General features: G+C 36.7%; 1 protein-coding gene across 4 annotated transcripts in view; it reads right to left on the minus strand.

Annotated features, from left to right (window-relative positions):
- Window positions 1–18,238, minus strand: part of LOC145246559 (uncharacterized protein KIAA0825-like) — a 132,102-nt gene that overhangs the window by 91,691 nt on the left and 22,173 nt on the right. For all 4 annotated transcript variants that reach the window (XM_080108156.1, XM_080108154.1, XM_080108155.1 and 1 more), the window contains exons 2-3: window positions 10,366–10,552; window positions 3,017–3,188 (exon numbers count right to left, since the gene is read on the minus strand). In XM_080108156.1, the coding sequence (XP_079964282.1) occupies window positions 3,017–3,188; window positions 10,366–10,502 (309 nt within the window). In that variant the 5' untranslated portion in view covers window positions 10,503–10,552. The remainder of the gene's footprint in view (window positions 1–3,016; window positions 3,189–10,365; window positions 10,553–18,238) is intronic.

Raw genomic sequence — 18,238 nt, forward strand, 5'->3', positions numbered from 1 at the left:
CTAATGTTATTCTGATAACAAAATAGCTCTAATTAAACATAAGAACATTTATATTCATATTTTCATGTTTTTCTTAATTCGTTCTTGAATAAAAATTAAAGAACGCGTGTTGTTTTACACTGTGCTATCGCTGATTCTACTGGCTGGAGCTGCTGCTGCTGCTTCTAGTAATACTAACTTCATTTGACCAAATTCGAGAAATAGAAACAATTTTTTTTTCGGGTAGGTCCTTTTAAATTATCAATTACCGCGGTCCTACTCAACATAAAATAATACTTTTAATTGATAAAGATAGTAAAAAGATTGATTTACTTACTACTGGGTGTCCGAAGAATTTTTTTTTCAAAATGTTCGATACTCGTCATATTAAAGTTTTATTTTTAACACGACAAAAATAGAAATGGTCAAAAATATTTCGGACACTTGACAGTATTAAGATTAACACCTCTACTGATTGGTTCCCAAATTTCATGACGAAATTCTTCATACAATCACGGTACGGACCTTTAGAAAACAGGGGGGGTCATTACAAAACTTTACCGAAAACACCATTTTATGACGTTCACATTTTTATCACTTTATTTGCTTAAAATTCTTAAAATATATAATGTACATTCATATTTATTAATTCATTTGAAAGTATATTCATTTCCGAACAAAACAGTAGTAGTTTGAAGACTTGAAGTGCTTTGGTTTAAAAAATATGGCTATTTTAGTAGAACTACCTTGAAATCTGTGATTATCCAAAGCGTTTTTTCGTCCGTGTGTATTACTACTACCACCTCAGCAGAAATAACCTTCTTAGTGCATGCAATATGGTTTCCGTTCTGCCAGATCTACAGCAGGTGCTAACTGTTATATCTCATAGGATTAGCGAATCTCTTGACAAAGGCTTCCTCTCTAAGGCAATTGCTCTTGACATATCAAAGGCCTTCAATAAGGTATAGCATAAGGGCCTACTTCACAAGATTTCCAGCTACGGTATAACTGTAAATGTTTTCTCGATAATTAAATCATTTCTCTCCAATAGGCTCATAAGAGTTGATGGGCAGAAATCAGAGGCCCTCAATATTAATGCTGGAGTCCCTCAGGGATCCATTCTAGGCCCAACTCTCTTCCTAATATACATCAATGATCTCCCAAAACACATACTTAAATCATTCATTGACATCTATGCTGATGACACGACCATCTATGGCAACACATCAAAGGCCGTAAATGACAAAGTTCTCTCAGATTCTCTCTCCTCTGATCTTGAGCGCGTTGGAGGAGGTGGCTCGTTATTTTTAATGCATCTAAAACCAAGCTCCTATCTTTATATCATCAACGCTCTGATCCGGCATCAATTGAAATGGGTGGCTCTCGTCTAGGGGAAGCTCCATGTTTTGATAAGTTTCTGGGATTGACCTTTACTCCTGACCTGAAATGGAACACGTACATCAAGTCAGTTGCCAAGGTCGCTGGAAAGATGGTGGGATCCTTCTACCGCTCCAGAAGATATCTCACCCCTGATGCAATTCTCTATCTGTATAAAAGCCAAGTACGTCCAAGGATAGAGTACTGCTGCCATATCTGGGCAGGAGCTGCTAAAAACAGCCTATCCTGCCTTGACAGAGTACAAAATAGGCTTCGTGGCCTAGTGAGTGATGCCCTTTTCTCTTCCCTGCAACCTCTCTCCCACAGGAGAGACGTTGCGAGCCTGTCTTTGTTTTATCGTTACTACCATGGCAGGTGCTCGTCTGAACTCCAATCTCTGGTCCCCCCTCGCCAATCTTTCACGATAAACACCCGCCTAGCTGAAACCACTGTCAAAAATTTTCCCCACTCCTTATCTGTGCCAAAATCAAAACGTAGATTCCATGAACAAAACTTCTTTCTTAGAAGTGCACGCCTGTGGAACTCTGTTCTGGTTGCCTGTTTCCCACCTGACTACAACCTGGATGTCTTCAAGTCCAATGTAAACAAATTCCTGATGAACTGCCTCCTTAAGTAAGACACTTTATCAAATCTCCAACACTAACATACTGTACACATAATAACTCTTATCCCCAAGTGGCTTCCGGACCTTGATAAGTGGTGACTACCTTGTAAAAAAAAAAAAAAAAATCAGATTTGAATTTAAATTTGATCCATAAGCATTAGACGCAAATTAAGCAAAATTCACTAAATTTCATTTTTTCTTTAGACTCCATAAGCTTAAGCCTAAAATTTTACATATTTTAAATACTTATCAAATTATATGATAGATTTTGATCAAAATTAGAATTAGATATAAAGTCTAGTAGTGTTATATGTTTCTTGATTTTAATGTTCACAGGAATGATTCAAAACTGTTTTGTTCAAGGAATTCATTTTACCTGTCCTGGGACGGATATTCTTCTAGTATTTGAATAATAATAATTGTAAAGGCTGCTGCAAAGAAGGTGGTTCTCTCTATTGAGCTAGAAGACTAATTATACCTGAGAATATCCTGTATATCTACAAGGCCACCATTTGTCCATACATGGAGTATTGTTGCCACATCTGGGCTGGTGCATCTACCGCTATTTTCTCCCTCTTGGATAGGGTCTAAAAAAGAGTTTTCAATCTAATAGGTTCCACTTTGTCAACTAAGCTCCAACCCCTGTCCCATCGCTTCAATGTTGCATCTCTGTGCCTGTTTTACAAACATTTTAATGGAACATGCTCTGATGAACTCGTTGTACTTGTGCCCCTGATGTACCCTCGACAAACCCGTTTAGCAAAAACTCTCACTCCTTTACTGTTGAAGTGACTAAATGCCAGAAAGCTTTCAACTCTAATAGTTTCTTCCTTTGAACAACTAGACATTGGAATTCCCTTCCTGCTACCAACTTCCCTGACTGTACTGATATGCAGAAGTTTAAATGTAATGGAAACCAATATCTTGTTAATCTTTCCTAGGCATCGCCCCAAATAGTAGCCCTTTACGTTTAAGTGGCGATATGCTTTGTTCGGGGTGAACGTGAATAAAAAAAATAAAATAATAGATACATACCACATGCTGCAATATTTTGATGATGTCATCCATATCAAGATCATAGCAAGAACTCTTCTCCAGAACGTGGCAGTTGATCATGTACTTCAGTGTTTCCTGGGGTGAACTGAGGCATTTGTTGCCAGGCAACTCATTTGTAAAGGTCAACACGGCCTGCAGGCATTCATCAAGTCTGACACAAAAATTGACAGAAAGCAAAAAGAGAAAACAAAATTAGTATTATTTTCATTATTCAATCTATTACTATCATTTTAAATGGTGTCCACAGTTTCGGCCAATGTAACTTCCTGCCTTCTTCAGGTGTATCTTGTTAAACTCGGGAATCTATACAGAATTCCATACTGAATCTTATTTACTCCATGGGATTAACTTGTTACCGTTCAGTCTGTTTTGACTAGATTGAAGTGTTACATAAGTAAACTTAATGCTATTGAACCTTAAACATCTAGAAGATTGTTATTTAAAACTGATTGTAACTAAATGCTTTTATCTATTGCATGTCAATATAGATTAAATAAAGGGTTGAATTCAAACTTCTATACAGATTATCAAATTCAACAAGACGCATCTTAAAAAGGTTGGCAGTTACATTGGTCAAAAATTGTTTACATTCACACAAAAGGAAATCGTTTTTATATCACCGCTTGCTGTTGTATTGCTAGGGGAAGGTTTAGGAAGCAACTGTAATCCTTACATACAGGTCCATTTTTTCAGAATTCAGAACAAGCAAGGTCTTTTCAGTCTGTGTTCATTCCAGCATCTTACATGACAACAAGATATCAACCCAAACACTTCTTACTTGTAACAACTTTGGCGTAATGCTCAGGTGGATGTGTAAGAGCAAACTAGACAGAGAATCCTTACAGCTGTGCTTTTTCAGAAGCTTGATAGAATTTTGGATGCTTCATGCACTCAGCATCTCAAGTGGTTTGTTTATGTACAGTGTGGTCTACTGAAATGTTGCTCCTAGCTAGATGTAGTAATTTTGCCGAAATCTTTGGAAAGTGCCAAGAACAATACTAACAATTAATAAATATGTAATTAAACTGGCAAATGAAAAGCTGAATTAAAAAAAATAAGAATGGATCACCAGTTAGCAAGTGCTAACTGAATAACGGGATATTAGGAATAAGATGAGAAAACAAGAATTAACAAATAAAATATATTTATTTATCAACAATTTTACCGAAGTGTAAAATATACTTTGAAAGATCAAAGCTTATTGAGAAGTTTTAAAATTCATAAATACGAAGACAAAGTTCATTTTAACATTCTGTTATGGGTGTGTGAGATAGTTTACCTTCTAGGTGACATGTGTTCACTGGAGATCGAGCATTTGGCTTAAAAGGATTTCAGCATCGCTCATTCCAGTCTTCTGGGAAGAGTATTTGGAGAATTAAGTTATCAAGGAAGAGCTCTGAATTTCTGTTCATCAAGCCACTGTTTTATTGGCTTGTAGAATTTCACATTGGATTACTTCATTCAATATCAGTGTTACTTTTTGAGGTTTGGAAATATTTCCATTGGTTGAAAATTCTTTGCTTTAAGACGTTCATGTTAAAAATTGGTAGATTTAGCAAGTGATGAAGAGAGCGTTTTGAAAAGAGGATAAATAACAGAACCATTTGCATTTTAGCATTCATATGAATCGCATCGCTACGTAAAAATCTAACGACAAAAGAAGTGAAAAAAAAGAAGGAAGAATAAGTTGAATGAACAAAGAAAGAAAAGGAATAACTTATAATGTTTGGTTGTATCATCTTACACATCAATTTCCTCCTGCATCAACTCAATAACATGCATCGAGAATCCATAGATGAAAGCCTGGCTTGAATACATACAAAGTGATTTGACTGATTACAACATGACTGGGATAAACCCTATGGATCGAATTGCATGAAGAGCAGTCATAAGATGTTGCCTGGTATTGCAAATTCTAAAGTTCAAGACATTTGCAACACCAAATAAAATACCAAAATTAGATGATGACAATCATTCTTTTGGTTTTGTTTTATGACATATCAGCCTTTTTGGAACTACATTTCCGAATGTTTGTAGATGAGGATTGATTATTTGTATTATTTGAATGTTTCAGACTATTGTTCTTATCTTGCACTCTGGGTGTGTGTCTGACACCATCGACCCACTATATACTAAAGTCTACATTTACCTCTACTGCCAAGGCCATGTTTGTCAATTCATTTCCTCCATCTCCTCTGAGCCATGATCTGCCTTAGACTGTCTCCAACTCGCAACTCTCCACAACTATAACTTTTGTCAACCATCGTAAACCCAAGATTGTACGCAAATCATACCCAACTGTCATGCACTATTGCAAAACTCCTTCACACTCTTAAAGCTAACTCTAAAATATACTGACCTTCTTTGTCCCAATCATCACCACACATTGATAAACAATCTTACCCCAGCTTCCTTTTTGTTCTTTGGTGAACAACTTCCATCTCATTATCTTTTCACCGACAACATTTTCTATACCTTTGTTCACTTGATAAACTTACTTCCACTCGGCTTTTGTCATACTTCTATTTTTTCTTTCCTCCCACTACTTTCTAATACTTGAGATTCAAATCAGTGAAACTAAGATTAGTGGCATGATTCTACATTCCCCAAAGATTCAAAATTGAGATGCAATTTAAGGTCACAGTCGAAAAGAACATCTATAACATTAGTGAAAGAGAGATGCCACACAGATATCAAATATTCTAATTAATGAAGCAAGTTCACATTTTTAAATAGCAGTTATGTTTACATCTAGCAGTTGATTAAAATATGGACATTCAGGTATCAGAAGTTTATTAGGTTCAAAGATGCTTGTCCAGAATTCAACATAATTACAAAACAAAAATGCAGAAAAATCTTTATGATGCATCTACCCATCATCGAAGGAAAATGTAATTTTCCAAAAATCACATCAATTAATAAAGTAAATTTTCTTAAACTAAAATAATCACATTTTATGGGTAAACAACTTTGTCTCCATTCATGTTGTTTTAAATAAAGAGATACAACTTAATTCGAAATACCAAAATAAAAATGAGACTTGTAAGGGATACAAGTCACTATTAAAATTGCTAAAAGTTATACAAAAATAATTTTTTTAGAGATAAAAAAAACTACTGGATCAATTCCTGTGATTTTTGGAATATGAGATTTTCGTTCCATAATGGGTATGTACATCATAGAAGTTTGTGTGTATTTTTTTTTTTTTTAATTAGGTTGAATTCTGAACAACAACCTATTAAAATATTTTTGTGGTTGTTGATTTATGTATTTTCACAGGTTGACTTAGATTATTACCCCAAAATGTCAACAGGGTTTAAGTAATGTAAAATTCTGATTCAATAAACATCAAAAGCAAACAAATATTTTATAAAGATATAAACTTTTGTTTTTTTGGGGTTTTTTTTTACACAGTAATCACCACTTATCAAGGCCCGGAAGCCACTCAGGGATAAGGGTTATTGCAAGTACATTACGTTAGTGTGGAGATTTGATGAAGTGTTTACTTATGGGGGCGGTTCATTAGGAATTTGTTAACGTTGGACTTGAAAACATCCAAGTTGTAGTCCGGAGGAAAGCAGGCAGACGGAACAGAGTTCCACAGGCGTGCAGTTCTAAGAAAGAAGCTTTGTTCATGGAATCCGCGTTTTGATTTAGGCACAGATATAGAGTGGGGGAAATTTTTGACAGTGGATTCAGCTAGACGGGTGTTTTTCGTGAAAGATTGGCGAGGGGGGACCAGGGTTTGGAGTTCAGACGAGCACCTGCCATGAAAATAACGATAAAACAAGGATAGGCTCGCAACGTCTCTTCTGTGTGAGAGAGGTTGCAGGGTAGAGAAAAGGGCATCCCCCACTAAACCACAAAGTCTATTTTATACTCTGTCAAGGCATGATAGGCTGTTTTTGGCAGCTCCTGCCCAGATATGGCAACAGTATTCCATCCTTGGACGTACTTGGCTTTTATATAGATAGAGAATTGCATCAGTAGTGAGATATCTTCTGGAGCGGTAGAAGGATCCCACCATCTTTCCAGTGACCTTGACAACAGACTTGATGTACGTGTTCCATTTCAGATCAGGAGTAAAGGTCAAACCCAGAAGCTTGTCAAAAGACGGGGCCTCACCCAGACGAGAGCCATCCATCACAATTGATGCCAGCTGGGAATCAGAGCGTTGATGATGTATGGATAGGAGTTTGGTTTTGAATGCATTAAAGGTAACCAGCCACATCTTCCCCCACTGAACCACACGCTCGAGATCAGAGGAGAGAGAATCCGAGAGAACTTTGTCATTTACAGCCTTTGATGTGTTGCCGTAGATGGTCGTGTCATCAGCATAGATGTCAACGAATGATTTAAGTATGTGTTTAGGAGGTCATTGATGTAGATCAGGAAGAGAGTTGGGCCCAGGATTGACCCCTGAGGGACTCCAGCATTTATATTGCAGGCCTCCGATTTTTGTCCATCTACCACTACTCTTATGAACCTATCGGAGAGAAATGATTTAATGATTGAGAAAACATTTCCAGTTATACCGTAGCTGAAAATCTTGTGAAGTAGACCCTTATGCCACAAGTTCTGTTTAGATAACAATCTTGTTTCAGCCAATCAAAAGTGCTGAAATTATATGCCTCTGCAATACTTAAAAAAAAAAAAAGAGCCATTTTAATAATTCTTAATGCTGGGTCCAATCACATTCATATAAAACAAATCCCTCAGCTCCAATAATCAATCTTTCAGTTTCAAATCTACCACAAAAGAACATACAATTCTCTCCCGAGATATGGTTGGCACAAAAACTTGTGAACACACAATCATATTGACTTCTACAGAAGACAGGAAAATAACAAGCCTGTCTAAAAAAAAATCCCGGAAAACCATGGAAATATTCCACTGGCTCAAGGAAACCCTATGCAATAATTTAGTTGTTTTATGCAAAAAACAGCATTTAAAAATTAAAATGAAATGAAAATACTCTTGTGATTTTAGTGTGATTCTTTTGGCGTTCACTGTATAATCTTCTTTATAATAATTTGATTGCAGAAATTCCCCTCTGGACCAAATTACAGGTTTGCAATAAGAAATGCCACATACAAATTTATTTTGTGTAAACTTTTAACCACCATCTTATGTAACTTATGAATGCCGTTACAAACACATTTATTCATTATAATAAAATTTTATCTTATTTCCTACGAGTGAGATCATCATGAGTGCCAAGCACTTAAGACGAAGTAGTTCATATTTCCTCCTCTCACTGAAAAGTCCTCCCACTCTCCCAGACAGTACCAGGTACTTCTATAACCATAATAACTTTACTGACTTGACACCCTTATTAACTGGATTGCACACTCATACACTTACAACTACCATTACACTTCGCTATTCGAAAATAATGATTTTTCTCCCATAACATTCCACCTATTCTCATTGACTGCAACCATGACATTCTATTATTCCAGATTATACACAAACATACAAAAAACGAACACCGCAGCCCTAAATCACTATGGCCATTCAATCGCCACACATTGTTATTAATCATTTATTCAATTTAAAGTTACAGATGCTGTTTCTCATTACTTGGATTACCATTATTTATATATTGCAAGATTTAAAACAATTCGCAACTTTTTTTATATCATATCCAGTTTTAGCATCCTATATATATAGCTCAATTACATTTTAACCAACTAAAACGTATTCAAAAATACTTAAGACAAAATATATAATCCACATTTCTTGTATTTTTCGTTCCTTTGGGGAGGTTAGGTTAAGGTGGGGTGCATCATTTATAAATGGACGCTAACGTGCTTTTCTTTTTTTTGTTTTTAAAAACAAAGCGAATTCAACGAGGGCCACAAAAAATTGTTACTTCGGTAACCACGCATGAGTGTCTCATGTTCTTTCCTTATTTGGTTTAAATAATAAGAAAACACAATGTTATTTTGATTATGCCACCATGGACCAGTGGATAAAAGGGCCAAGTCGAAACATACGGGTTTCAAGTTTGCGCTAATGTCATGGAGTTTTTGTTTTTTTTAATTTTTACCATTTATACAGGTTTATGTGCTTTTTTCGTTCGCTTCTTCTACATTTTCCTTCTATACACCAAAGCAAGGTCGGGTACCCCCACTACATAACGTGTTTCCTTATTTTCATTACGTGGAACATTTCATATTTTTTTCTTAGTATTTTTTATTATCTGATTAAAACAGTTTCATTTGTTTTTTTTTTTGCTTTTTATTTGTCTTTTTTATCAATATGAAATGAAAGACTTTCATTTGTTTTTGGGGTGTTTTGCTTTTTGTTTGTTTTTTGGGGTTTATTTTTTTTGGGGGGGTTATGATGATAAGTGAAATTATTGCAGTAATTAATAAAAACAATAATCAATGATAAACATACCAAAGAAGTTTCATTTCATTACATTAGGATAGGATTCCATGTTTTTGTTCTTAAATAAAATTTTTGCTTCTTAATAAAACTTTGAGACAAACTATTTTTAGCCATGGAGCCATATTACCTCAGCTTCAACGGCTAAATGGATGGGGGTTTTTTTTTTGGGGGGGGAGGGTCCCCTCTCTCCACACAGCATGCCTACTGTGTCTAATTTTTTTCTTTTTCCCCCCTCTCTGCTTTTTTTAAAAAATTTTTTACGGCTGAGGGGTGTTCATTACCCTTACTACACCAACTCCCTCCACCTGTTCTTGACATTCTGATAGTTGTTCTTACCATGAGGAGTTGGGGGTGTCTATTCTGAAAGCTATTCATAACATAGGGGTTGGGCAGCAGCAACAATAACCGTACTTTAACTTTTTATAAATGGGGGCACGCTTCCACCAGGCAACGCCAGTTAGTGTGTATTGCTAGTAATATATAAAAGCAAACCTAATATTATCAAGATTAAATTGTTAAATGTAGTGAGTTTAATTATGTAAAATTTGCTATATTTAAACAATATTTTTTTTTTAATATGTGCATATAATAATAGATTTTCAAAATTGAATTTAACATTTTGTTTATTTGTTCATCATGCTAATTAGAAATTGCGGAATCACTGGACAATGATGGTGGAACCCTGGTTGAAAAGAACTATTCTAACCCTTAGCAACCAGCTTTGAGACTTTTAATTACTACTAATTTTATATATAGATACCCTACACTAGCAAATAGAGATTACATTAACTAGTATGAATTTTAGGAGTGTTACATTAAATACATGTTAGGACAACTCGGCGGCAAATATAAATTGCTTAAGATGAACAAGAGTAAGAAAACAACCAACATCCAACACACATATGCATATATAGTTACTATGTGATACTTACTCTCTGGAATTGCTATCGATCTGATAATCCATGTTGGAAATAACATGTTCCAATGATCCAATACTGGGTAGGCCATTCTCAAAGACATTGTGAAGCAATGGGAACTCATCTGAGTCAATACCAGATGGTGACGCCATGTCGGAATTGTCAGCTCAATTCTTCATCATCACATGCCACTGACAGAGTTCTGAAAAAGACAACAAAAACACAAATGATGTTGAAGTTATTGCCAGTGTAAAAATTTTGTTTGTAACTGTGTAACTCATAATTACAAAATATAAATTCGGCACTGAGTCATCTTGGCCGCATCTGAAAGGAATGATATTATTTGGATTACTGCTCTCATCTTGAGTGTTATTTTCACAACATTTTAGTTGACTGAATTTTACCAAGTACTATATCCACTATGCTATGGATCGCTATAAAGTTATACTTTTTTTGAGATTGAAGGGTTAATCCTCAGTGTGAGCGACACTCAAAAAAGACAATTGCAAAATACCTAGGACTTCTATCCAGTCATGGTTAATTGAACAAAAGCATGCTACTCCCACAGATTAAATAAAGGGTTCTTTTTGAAATTCCATGTAAAATTCCTGAGTTTGACAAGATACATATGAAGAAGGTCGGAGATTACATCTACCAAAACACTGTGAAAATAACACTTAAGATGAGAACAGTAGCCCGAAGAATCCAATATGAATAACCAATCTGCATTTAAAAAATCAGAAATGGAATGAATGCATTTAGCATAACACTATATTAAGCAAGTGTTTTTAAAGAGGAGACTTTGTTGGTTCGGCTATGATGTGTACTGCAACACATGAGTCAACACTTTGTATTTGGACGTTCTAGGTGTATATGGTGTTAGATGGTGCTGTGGATGTTGAAACACTGTCTTTTGGTGTGACGTTATACCAGTAAACTACTTCTGGTATGGAATATTGCTTCCTAGCCACAACGGTTTTCACACTTCAGTTCCATCTCTCCACCACACTATTTCTTCTTGGTTTGTAGGCATGTTACATGATAAGGGCTGTCCCCTGTTCATGTAAGTATAAAAATAGAGAGATTAGTTAAAATGAAAATAAGAGAAAGCAGAAATCGAACCCTGGACATAAGTTTTAAAGAACAATAGGTTTAAATGGAATGTCCAGTAAATTGTTAATTCGGATGAAATAAATAATAAATAAACTATTCAATTGTTACAAGAATGTGGATAATAAAATATGAGTTAAATAAATTAGATATGTAGGTTAAATTCCTTTGTGGAAACAACACAAGAAAAATAGGTTATTGGGAAATCAATGTCGAAAACGTGCAAAGTCGCGCATGTTGAAACACGTGAATTTTGCTCACGTGGCCGGGATGCATGGATTTCTCAATATAGCAAGTGGGAGTTAGTTGGTCGTGGAGAGAGTCAGAGACAGTCAGAGAGACAGTCAGGGGAGACAGAGACAGGCGGACGTCTGAAGCGAGACATCACTTCAGAAACTAAGATGTGAAACTTTGAGTTCTTAATGAGGAAATCCCGACCGGTCGTATTAAATAAATCCATCATGTGTTTTGGATAAAGCTCATCTTTGTGTTTGTGATTTCTACAAAAAGGTAAATTGTATTGTTATGATATGTCTGTGTTATAAAATGTCATTACATACACATCTCTCTCTAAGATACAACATCATATGTAATAAGACAAGAACTCTCACTAAGACTCATATCATTACTAATAAGAACTCTCACAAGAAAAAGCATCACTTATAATAGTCTCTCTCTAAGACTCTTCAATGAAACAACTATATAACAGGCACGCCATATTGGAAACACATCCCCCAGTCTTGCAGGAACTGTCAAAAGTGCTGGCTGGTAAATGTGATGGCATAGTATTTCGATTGGTAAGCCTTGCTTGAAAAATATAGATTCTAACTGGTGTATGATGCTTGATGGATCTTGTCAATGTCGAGACCTCCATATCGCAAATTGCGAAGGACTAGGGGCGTGCAATAAGTAATGCCCCTGGCCTACTTCCAGTTGTCTGATCTAGCTGAAATTTTGCTTGTGCAATGATTTATATCTCTACGGGTTATGTGGCAAATTAAAGCTCTGAACTAATTGTGGTTTCTGTTTTACAGATGTTTGAACTGAGTCAGGTGTGAAAATGAGCCTGTTGAATGTCGAGCAGTGACCCGGTCTTTGTATTTGAAAGGATGCACACCACAGGAGACTTTTGATGAAATGAATGAAACTTATGGTGATAATGCCCCATCATATGACCTTGTAAAACGCTGGCATCATGAATTCAAACATGGCCGGAAGTCTGTGGAAACAGCTCCCAGACATGGTTGCCCCCCCCTCTTCTGCCATTGATGAGGTATCTGTCCGTCAAGTTGAGGCTGCCATTTTGGAAGATCGGCACATTACTATTCGCCAAATAGCCCAAGATGTCAAGATTAGTATAGGGTCTGTGGAAACTATCATTAATGACCATTTGCACATGCATAAGGTGTCTGCCAGATAGATTCCCAGGTTGCTCACACCATTCCAGAAGCGAGAACGCGTCGAGTGCTCGAGGATGAATTTGGAGATGTGCCAAGAAGACAAGTCAAAGTTTTTCAAAAGACTGATTACACAGGATGAAACCTGGGTCCATCACTATGATCCAGAGACCAAAGCCCAGTCAATGCAGTGGAAGCACTTGGAATCACCACCTCCAAAGAAGGCAAGGGTGCAGCCCTCCGCTGGCAAGGTCATGCTCACAGTCTTCTTGAACCAGGACGGAGTAGTGATGACAGATTTCCTGGCAAAGGGTATCACAATTACAGGAGCCTATTATGCTTCACTTTTGAGGAAATTAAGGGAAGCTATCAAAATCAAGAGGTGGGGCTAGATCAGCAAAGGTACCCTCCTCCTGCAGGACAACGCTCTGGTTCATAATTCGCATATCGCCAGATCAGAAGCACGGGCATGTGGTTATGAAATCTACCCCATCCTCCCTACTCTCCTGACCTTGCACCCTCTGACTTTCACCTCTTCCCAGCCATGAAGTTGTTTTTGAAAGGAAAGTGTTTCCCAGATGATGCAGCCTTGATTTCTGAAGTCACATCGTGGTTGAAGGACCAACCTGGAGTGTTCTATAAAAACGGTCTCCAGAGCTGCATCAAACGATGGGAGAAATGCATAACTCTGGGTGGTTCCTATGTAGAGAAAGACTAATAACTGTGCCAAGTTTCGTTGCTCTACTGCTATAGGAAGTGGGTCAGGGGCATTACTTATTGCCCGCCCCTTGTACAATCAATGAGTGTAAGATAGTGGTCACTGATGTAATGAATGATGTCCACACTCAACCTGTTCCAATTGTACCTCCCATCAAGCCTCCCATTGCACTAGTGTGCAGGCATAGGATCAATTAACTGACATGCCTTACATGTTTTAACCACAGTTAGGTTCTTTTGTTTGGCAAAATGTGTTTTATGATGGGGTGTCCACTCTGATGATGGATGTGATTTGTATAATGTTCAACTGATGTGCAGTGGTAGTGCAGCTGCATTGGTTCCACTTTAGGTTTTACTTTGCTCAGCCACCGTTGTTGTACTCTCGTCAGTTAATTGGCTTTATTGTCACCTAACTTAACTAGTGCTACATCTACTATTAAGCCCATACTCTTAAACCAAATCCATGAGCATGCTGAGCCACTTTCATAGTAGCATTTCACTGGCTGCTTCGGTGGTTAGTCATGACTTCCTTGTCAGGGCATCTGTTGTCCATCAGTAAATACAAACTGAATGTCTTGATATGTAGAATCTTCGTCTTCCACTAGAATGCCAGGTTTACTCCTTTTAACGTTCTGCCAGATTAATGTGTTGTAAATTATTAGCTGAGCACAACCAGCTCGCATCCTTGATGACTGATCCGTTGGCCTCTAGCCTGACACTAGTGAGCTTGTATCCACCCAAACCATAAACTCACTTCCATTCATACACTAATCACCTTACATAGGATTGTCCTGATATATCCTGGTCAGCGTTTCCATCAGCATACTCCTAAGGGGAAGATCATGCATTTCATCATCCCAGCCAGTGGTACCTTTGTTGGCGTGATGCATGCCGTAGCTGCACGGAGCCATCTGCAAAACAGGAAAATGACCAATCAGTTTTCCGCATACTGAAAAAATTGTTTGCCTCATCATGGCTGATGAAAATTATGGAGTATCTCCTCTGCGTATCCATTGTAGTCTACCACTATCATTGTGAACGTGCAATCTGAGCACTTGTGCTCGTTCTTGAAGCTTCTCAGAAGACTTTCAGGCCAATCTGAATTTTACCAAATGTTCCTTCACTCAATCTACAAATGTGAGCAGTAAATTGACAAAAAAATTGTCGATGTATGACGACATAGCTCATTGTATTAATGTATTCTGGGAAATTACTGCATTTATAAGGCAATAACGTTGCTCTTTCCACATTAATATCTGAAAGGGCCACAGAGATTCGTGTATGTGTACCTGAAGATCGGCTTCTTCAGGTCTAATATGGCAGCATGAGAGCCTTCACGCTGCCATTCCCACAACTTCTATGTACATACATCTGTATTTGTTGTAAATGCGTCAATGAAGTCATTGAGCTCGCTGTAGTCAATCACAGGTCACACTTTGTTCTTATTCATCTACACTATGGCCATTAATGGAAAGGCTTTAGCTGGATCTAGCTTTTCTTCTGGATATGACACCAACCATCCATTTTTCAGCCATAAATACAGTTCTTTTTCATATTAAGTCTAAATATATTTAGCCTGGGATACTCTGGTATTAGATTCTTTAGTTGTTCTCGTGTTTATCCACCCTTCCATTTTGGATGCAGCAGTCAATTCTTTCTTCTGTTAATCAAATATAACACTGAATGCTGGTTCATCGATTTTGATCGCAGTACACCTAGATATGTTCTTCATAAGGAAGTGAACCTCACCAGATTCAGTTAAATTCATTACTCTCAACTTCAGAGCATCAAATCTCAGTAAAAGATCAAAGCCTAGTTTTCCTTCGACAACTAGGACCTCCAGTTGCAAAGGGTGCAGGCTGTAAGCTTGACTTGGCCAGCCCCATAGCATCTCATAACTTTTCCATTTGCAGTTATCACCTTAACAGCCTGGCATCTCCACCAACGACATACCACTTTGTTCATCAGGATTTTGAAACAGCCGGTGTCAACCAGAGCCATGCACAAGTACACGGATGATTGGATATGCCTCATTTTTCACTTGCATAGGAAGTAGACTTGCACTGACGCCCCCCCCCCACCAAGCGTTTGTCTGGCATTCTACAGCAATACGATCAATCTCGCTGCACTTAAAACATCATAATTTATGTCATGACCTTTGAACACATGCCATTCGGCTATCCCGTCACATAGTTTTTGACCACTGTAGATGATCCTTGTTCGAGAATTCACTATTTGTGAAAATTTGACCTCACCTTGAGGTGACTGCATGGCTGCAACAGTGTTCTCAGCTGCATCCCATGAAAGCACGTTCTAGCAAATCACCCATGGTCATGGCATCATTGTTTGGTGCATCTGCTGCAACTCCATTGAGATGTCATTGAGGAACTCCATCACAAATGCTAGCTTCATTGCAGTCTCGAGCCTTATCCCAATGAATCCAGCCATTCCTATGTTGTCATATTTTATTGGTGTATACATCCATGTGTTCTCCTGCCCATTTGACTTGTTTAAGCTTTACGGCTGGAGAGAATGCCCCATCTGTGAAAGCCCCCTTTAAATGGGCTTCAATCAGGTTGATGTTCATCTGATGACCTTCATTCATCTCCAGATAGAGTTGGAGTGTATCTCCCTCTAAATATAATGGTAAAAGGATCACTACATCATCTATTTTCTATAGTTTTGAAATAAGTCACACCTTTTTGAGCCAGGTCATCATGTCTCCGTTGCTATAGAAGGGCTTTATTATATCACTGCTGAGCTTTACTTTTGCCATATCTAAAAACTCAAAAACAAAGTAAAAGTAATAGGCTGGAATAGCTTAAGAAAACACAAAATTAATAAAAAATATTTATTTGAATTCTTTCTTGCAAATTCCTGACTTCAACTCTAATTTTCACTGCTCATTCTCTATCTCTCTCAGCTATCAAAGAAATTGGTCTGTGCTTTGCCATTCGCCCTTTTTACAATCATCACTGTCATCTTATGCAAATTATTGCTATATGTATATTAATAAGCCATCTATAGACAAAAGTTTTTCTTTTCTCTTTCCTTCCTTGATTCCATCATCTGACATGATAGGCAGAGGTGTTGTTGCTTGTGTAAGTCATGTTCTATATTATCTTTGCCACAGTAACCTCCACCCTTTTTCAGGTGTATCTTATGAAATTTGGGAATCTTTCTGTTGAACTCAGTAATCTGCATGGTATTTCAAATATAATCCTTTTGAATTAAAAGAGGTAGCATTCTCTTGTTTCCTCAGTCATGACTGGGTAGAAGTATTAAGTAGTTCAAAATGGTATTCTGAGTGTTGTCCACACTGAGGATTGAACCTTCAAACTCTAGAAGAGTATAACTTTTACAATTGAATTTTACCAAGTACTTAAACCAGTAAACCACAGGTCCTTGCGAACAATTCTAATATGAATTTTAGGAGTCTCCAACCTATTTTGTTTTATAGATGTATACAGATGTAGATGTAACATTAAAGAAATGCTATGAAAATAAGACTCAAAATGAAAACAATAGTCCAAAGAATCCAAATGATGTGAATAATTAATCCTCATCTAAAAATTCAGAAACATAATTTTGATTAATGTTGTATGCCCTTGGTCAGTGAAGGAAAAATTGACAGAGAATTTTTATTTTTGTCTTAATCCAGAGCCCCGTTCTTTTAGGAGTGTGATTTTTCATGCATTAAAACCTGACTCTGTCCCTAACTCTGTCTTCATGCAGAGGTAAGTAAACAAGGAGTATAAAAGAGATGAGCCAACTATATAAGTGTTGATATTGGCTTGTCAGTTCTGGCAGATGAAAGACTGATTCAAAATTTTGTTAAGCATGTGGAGAAGCTCATTTGAGTATATACATAAATAAAATCAATTAATAATATATGAACATTTTGGGGTGTCTTTTGTTTCGAATTGGAAGAGTTTATCAGACGTGTGTGATGATATATGGAAGTGAAACCTACATTGTATGGAGAGAAACGATATGAGAATGACACGATGGATGTTTAATCTGAGTCTTGATGACCACAGAGGAAGATTAAATCTGAACTATGAAGATTGGAGATGTACGTAGAATAGACTTCGATGATATGGCCACATTAAAATAATTGATGAGAGTTAGTAGCTGTAGAACAGTTGAGGTAACAGGTTCAGTTCAGAGGAGAAGATGAAAGAAAATACGGGCGGAAGTGATAAAAATGAACTTGAGAGAAAGAGGGATAAATATAGACCTGGCCAAACATATGTAACTTTGAAAGTCAATTTCTAAAAGTAGTCCAATACATGCAGGCATGTAAAACATGATGTTTGTCAGTTGAAAATAGTTATGAAATGTTATTTTTTATTTAAAAAATATATTTACTTTAGAAGATTTGTTTAATGTTTGATGTATATGCATTTGAAAATTTGGTTGCACTAAAAAAAACTGACTTACTTTTCCAACTTGCAAAATTCATTCAATTGTGTCAATATGGAAATGTACTAATGATCTGTACCTCCAAACACACACCTTTATTTTTATTTTTTTTGATTGAACACATATATATATATATATATATTTCATTTTGATTTTCTGAGAAAACTGTCTTTATATCTGTTTTGTTTTTTCTAATAGTAAATAACTCAATTTTAAACCTGCCAAAAAATGTTATAAAT

Source organism: Euprymna scolopes, chromosome 24 (genome assembly GCF_053919585.1).
Source record: "Euprymna scolopes isolate OS-2025 chromosome 24, ASM5391958v1, whole genome shotgun sequence".
NCBI classification, from domain to species: Eukaryota; Metazoa; Mollusca; class Cephalopoda; order Sepiida; family Sepiolidae; genus Euprymna; species Euprymna scolopes.